This window comes from Bidens hawaiensis, unplaced genomic scaffold (genome assembly GCF_021521415.1).
Source record: "Bidens hawaiensis isolate Kalapana, Puna unplaced genomic scaffold, B.hawaiensis_p1.1 tig00419438_1, whole genome shotgun sequence".
NCBI lineage: Eukaryota > Viridiplantae > Streptophyta > Magnoliopsida > Asterales > Asteraceae > Bidens > Bidens hawaiensis.
Genome location: NW_027504861.1, coordinates 4,490 through 11,265, shown reverse-complemented (window position 1 = coordinate 11,265; position 6,776 = coordinate 4,490). Strand labels below are relative to the sequence as shown.

The 6,776-nt window shown below is 34.3% G+C and overlaps 1 protein-coding gene across 1 annotated transcript; it reads right to left on the bottom strand.

The window, feature by feature from the left end:
• Positions 1-3,969: 3,969 nt before the first annotated feature.
• LOC143608836 (cinnamoyl-CoA reductase-like SNL6) lies at positions 3,970-6,129 on the bottom strand (the record flags this gene model as incomplete). Its single annotated transcript, XM_077083765.1, has 3 exons — positions 3,970-4,259; positions 4,336-4,508; positions 5,918-6,129. Coding segments are annotated over 3 exons (675 nt in total), but the record flags the coding sequence as incomplete, so codon positions are not given.
• Positions 6,130-6,776: the final 647 nt, after the last annotated feature.

The following is a 6,776-nucleotide window of genomic DNA, read 5'->3' as shown; positions in this document are numbered from 1 at the left end:
TGAATAAATTTTTTATGAATAAATGGGTTACTTGTAATTGCATGTGTGCGTTTGGTCTAGTGGTATGATTCTCCCTTTGGGCGCGAGAGGTCCCGAGTTCGATTCACGGAATGCCCCATGTTCTGCGTTTATCATTTGATACGCACTTGACTTACCAATCACAACCTTACATATTTCATAGATTATTTTTGGATGGAAGGACTGAATAAGTTCGTGCATTTAATTTTTCATGTCACTTGCTGGCTTGGAGCAGAAGGTTGCAATGAAAACATTTACACACAAACATGCAGGCTTGGAGGTAAGGGCTGGGCGATGGTGGGCCGGTATCTACCGTCTGCCTGTCAGGGTGCCATGTTTACACTTATGTGTTAGTATATGACGAGTCAATAATCAATAAATGCTGTCCATTGACTCTCCGTCTGGCTAACTATCGTATTGAACCGATATTTAACGGTGGCATCACCAGAAACCTTTTCTCCGGTGTATGTTATTTGGAGTTTGGATGATGATGATGAAGAAAGAGAAATATATTACGTGGCCTACTTTTTTATTTGTTATTAGGCTTTTTAAAATCTTATTTCATGGCCCAGTTAAAAAAAATCTTTTTTATTGAAAGCTAGTAATTTACCCACGCGTTGTGCGTTCGTTGTGCGATAACGGTAAACCCGGGTGTTGAAGGGGCGAGCAAATGCGTATTCAATCAACATTAGCTATGTTTGTTACAGTACTAAAAATAAAATAAAATGGAAACAATAAAAATAAAAATAAAAACTGAGGTTGGCCAATGGGGTAGCATTGATTGGTCCCGGACGGCAACAACGAGTCAACGCGAATTTAGTTTGTCTTAGCTACGTTCGTCACGGTACTGAAATAAAAACAAAACGTAAACAAAAAGTAAAAATAAAAATTTAGGTGGGCCAATGAGATGATGTCGGTCGGTCCCAGACGTAAAGGCGGTGACTCTACGACACTCGTATAACATATTATACATTTTTTGTTAACATATTTAAAACAATGTTTATTCGGTCGGTAAACCAAAGCATTGGTAAAACCTGATCGTTGCAGCGGCCGACTTGTATTCGGGCATTGTGGTGGTGAGTTGGTAAACCCGGGGCACTGGTAAAACTCGGAGCGTTCCGGCGGTGGGTCAACGCGAATTTTGTCAATTTCGTTTACATTTGTTACTCTACCGGAACTAAATAAAGTTCGGTATTACCTGGGCGTGGATAAAACCCGAGCGTTTCAGTACTGGACGATGCACGGTGAGTTGTTAGAACACAAGCATTGTTAGTCTCAGGCGTTGTAGGGGTGAGTCAACATGAATTCGGTAAAATAAAACGTTCGTTACGAATCTAAAACTAAAAAAACAAAAAGAAAAAACATTTAACCAATAAAAAGAAAGAAAAATTAAAAATTGTTGGACCGTTGAGGTGGTGCCACTTGGCTCAACTGGGCCTTGCGGCCAATCTGGAGCGTGGGCAAAACCCAAGCATCGTCAGTACTGAACGTTGCTCGATGAGTCGATAAAACTCAAACATTACTAGTCCCGGACGTTGTTGTGATAAGTTGACACGAATTCGATAAAACAAAAGACAAAGCATTCGCTACAAATCTGAAACTAAAAGAAACCAAAATATATATATATATATATATATATATATATATATATATATATATATATATAACCAATAAAATAAAAGAAAAATAATAAAAATTGATGGATTGAGGTGCCACTTGACCCAATCACGCTTTGCGGCACCAACCTCCAATCTTATATAGATAATAACTAGTAATTTTTCCGCACTTTGAGCGGTAAAATCGGTCGGTAAACACGGGGTGTTGCAGTGGCGAATCAACGCGAGTTCAGTCAATTGTAGCTACGTTCGTTACGAATTTACGTATTGGAAGTAAAACAAAATGGAAACAAAAAAATAAAAATAAAAATTAAGGTAGGTCAATCGGGTGATGTCGGTTGGTCCCGGACGATGGCAGCGAGTCAACGCAAATTTAGTCAGTATTAGCTACGTTCGTTGTGGTACTGTAACTAAAACAAAATGAAAATAAAAAATGAGGTGAGCAAATGGGGTGACTTCGGTCGGTCCCAAACGCTGAGACAGTGACTCTACGAGACTCACATAACATATTATAATTTTTTTGTTAACATATTTATAACAACGTTTATTCGGTCGATAAACTCAGGCGTTAGTAAAACCCGATGTTGCAACGATGAGTCGACTCGTATCGGACGTTCTGGTGGTGAATCAGTAAAACCGGGGCACTGGTAAAATCCGAGCTTTCCGGTGAAGGGTAAACATGAATTTTGTCGATTTCTAGAACCAAAATTAAGTTCGGTAAAACCCGAGCGTTGTCGGTATCGGACGTTACGTGGTGAGTCAGTAAAACACGAGTATTGTCAGTCCCGGACGTTAAAACGTTCGTTATGAATCTAAAAAAACAAACAAAAAAAAATAACATACCAATAAACAAAAAAATATTTAAAAAAATTGGACCATTGAGGTGGTGCCACTTGGCCCGAGTGTTAATCTGAGTGTTGTTGGTGAAGCCCGGGCGTTGATAAAAGTTAAGCTTTAACACATAGCGTTGGTGAAACCCAAACACTAGACGACAAACAGACACAAATATAATTATTATCTGTTACGTTATTTTAAGGACGGGGTATAGGCATAATTTAAGAAGAAAACAAGCAAACAAAAAAACATACACATATCTGGAAAAGATAAAAACAATAAAATAATCAAAAATGGCTTTTGTGACACCGAAAAGTCACATTTACTATAGATAAAGATAATAGTTGAGCTTTAACCTTTCAAAACATCTCTGAGCATCATATCTGAGCATCAACATTATCTCCAATTCTCCACTGTAACTTATTTATTTATTATTTTGTTGACTTTATTTTTAAAACATACAAAATCTTTTGTTTCTGTAGTGTGTAATTTTTTAAATACTTCACTTCCATTTATTGCATTTTAATTCCACAAGAAGATTTATATTTATAACATAAGTTCGTGCAATAAAACCTCCAAAATATCAAACATTAAAAATTTCTATCCTATCGTTACCAACTTAATTCGATCAATTGATTGTAGTGTATTAACCGAGTTTTTTTTTTCCTGGATCCACCTCTGTTTGGAAGTGCTTTCAATTAATTAGCATGATAGATCTTACTTACGCACATGCATACACTTGAAATTTTGTTTGTTGTGTTTGTGTGTAAAGTAGTTTGTCATATAGCCATTTACACACATGCATAAACTCATATGTTAATGTGTGCATTAAAGGCTTTGACTCGGTCCATGAACCTTATGTGTGTAGTTGAAGGAAGCTTTAACCTTTACCATTGATGTCAAAAAATCTAACATAAACCTTTCGAATTGTTGTGTGTAGTTTGAAGTTAAAAAACTTAGCAATTCAAAACTGAAGACCAAAATCCTCACATTAATTATATGTGAATCTATAAGTTTAACATTCATTGAAAACAATGATTTTCATCATTCTGATAATTAGAACTATGATTATCACATTCTAATCATTTTGATGAATGTGCATTATTTTGTAGTATCTAAAAGAACTAACGATGAATTGTTAGTTGTGTTAAACTCCAGTAGGATGAGAGGTAATACAAAGATGTGTGACTTTGTAAAAGTCGGTGGTGATCAAGACTAGAGTTGTGCGGCTAGGAGATGATATAATGCCTTCGCCATAGGCGTGACACATCACTATGACCAAGAACTCCTAACTTAAATAGAAAGTTTCAAAGTGATATCCGAGAATCATAGTGTGTGTAATACACCAAGATCTAGAGTGAGAATGAAAGCATGGTAAACTCTCAACTTCTTAGATACAACACCAAAATTTAATGTCGAGAATGTCGGTTGGGTTGCCATGTTACAACACTCATATACCGCGGTAAATTTTATCTAACATAAAAATATAACAATCAAGGTGCTAACTTACACTCATACGTCTATGCGTTTGGGACATTAATCTATTAAGCTTTCTATTTGACAACTCAAATCTAAAGATAGCATCATGATAACTTACACCCGTGTTTATGTGAACTCCCGTTTCTTGCTCTAGTCTTTGAACCTCGTCAGGGCTACCAACAACGTTGTCAAAACAAACGTACCGTCCACCACCACTTTTGTTCATTTCCTCGTATACTTTTACATGTGCATCGGCTAATTTATTAACATCAACTATTGCTAGTAAACCATGTGCATACATATCTTGACCACCTACATATTCTCATTATTGTTAGTTATGATATCTCAAATATTTGAACATTATTCAATAATAAAAAGCTAAAAACACCTTTGAGGTATGCAATAGCGGATGATGGATTTGTGCAGAAGTAACGAGGGCCGGTGATAAGGCCCGAGCATATTGTGGTCAACTTCAACCCCTTTTCCTCGGCTATCTGCCATGATATCCTTTCGGCTTTTAACTTTCCTAACGCATACCATAAGTGTAATATCTCAAGTAAACTATTTTAGACATGTTTTCCTGGAAAATATAGTGTCTCATTAATTATGTTTTAAAACATATAAACAGATCCGTCGTAGGCGGATGATGACATGTACGTGTCAACTTAATTTTCTCTTTACTCGTCTCCACTTTCAGTTTATCATGTGTCACAATCATATTAGGATGATAATCATGCATAGGAATTAAGAGGATATAATATCCTCATTTTAGGAAAGCAAATATGAAATTCTTGTATGGGATTTGTAAGAAAAGCTAGATTATAGTTGTTAAGTTGATATAATGCAATGTGTTGGTATACACTTGTAGGGGTGTAAACGAGTGGAGTTGAGTCCGAGTTAATTAGTTTAAGCTAAAGCTCGACTCGTTTAAAGTTATATTTAAAAAGTTCGAATTCGGCTCATGAGTTTCAATATTGGGTTCGGCTCGTTTATATTTATTGATCATTTACTTATTTCATATATATATATATATATATATGAGTTTCAATATTGGGTTCGGCTCGTTTATATTTATTGATCATTTACTTATTTCATATATATATATATATATATGTGTGTGTTCTAATGAAAACTACTCTTAAAGAGAAAACTTAAAAACTCATAAAAACTTCTAAAAAACAATTTTTAACTTTTTTTAAAATTTTTTTTTGAAGTTTCTTTTTTTTTTCCCATTATTTTTATATGTTGTTATTTGATACACACCATTATATATATGCAATATAAGACTAATACACACATCGAATACACATTAGTACGTATGTGTAATACAATATTAATGCACATGTGCACAACATCGACTTTTATTTTATTATTATTTTTTTTCATATAATACAACACTACTACACATATACAATACACAAATATTGAATATATGCAATAAAACACTATTAAACTCAAAAATACACAGTAATACACATATGTAATACAACGGTATCGCACAGTAATACGTATGTGAATTACAGCGGGTTTTTTTTTTCGAGTAAAATATAAGAAAATATAAGAATAATGGCTAAAACAGAATTTTGAAAATATTTTTTTATTTTTAATTAAAAATAATTCTTTAAGAGTTTTTAAGTTTTCTCTTGATCCTCTCCCTATATATATATATATAATGTAGTTGATACATCAAACAAAATATGTAGAAACAAAGGCTCATCAAACAAAATATGTAGAAACAAAGGCTCATTTAGGCACGAACTCGTTTATTAAATGAGTCTCAATATAAGCTTGAGCTCGTTTAAGCTCACCTCTATTCAAACTTTTAACAACACCAATCTCGAATAACCACCCACAAAGTACAACCCAACAACCCAAAGCACAAAGATTTCCTCTTTTATTGTATAACGTAGTATGCAATATTATATTATCATACAATAAAATAAGATAAACATGTTAGACAAAAAGTATACCAGTAAAAGTTTGTTACCTTATTGCTAATGCAAAACGATTCATCACTCCAGCTATTGTGATCAACTACTGGAGAAAGGTTGCCATTAGAACTCCCTCTCCATATGCAGGCCAATTGAGAAGATGTAAGCACGTAGTTTCTAACAGAAGGCGTTGCTGCACAGGCCACTGCTACATTTTCTGCTGCCCTTGCTTCTATTTCCGCCATGGCTTTCTGTCATTATACATAAATTATCAATTACATTTCATTCTTTTATGGATCAAATTCAAGTATTCAACTGAAATTATATATAGCATGTTAAACCGTAATCAAACAGAGACAAATTAAAAAAGAAATCAAATCATAAGGGGGAGGTTATTGTACAAATCAATTTATTGTGTGAATTCAGCGTGCGAATTGTACCAAAAAAACCCCTCTATGTGTGGCGATCAAAGCTCTCGTTTCAACCAAAAACCTAGTAAATTACTCTAGTAGTTATAATTAGCGCAATTACTCAAGTTATAGATAGTGTAATTGTTTGTATAGCTAGAGTAATTGCATTACTAATAACCAGAACAATTATCATTGTAGTGTAATTGCTCTAGTTATAAGTTGCGTACTTGCTTGTATAACTAGAATAATTACGCTTGTGATTACTCTAGTTGTCAGGGGCCGGCTCCGAGAAAGCTAAAAACTTTGTTGGGTTTAAACAGTCTGATTTTTATATGGGCTTACTTGGTTATAATTTGGGTTGTGTAAAATACTTTTTTATATAAAAAGGATAAAGCATGTCTCAAGTGAGTGTAGAACCCACAACCTCTTGATTGTGAATAATACCCACTTGCCACTAGACCAAGCAAACAATTATGTAATTGTGTTTA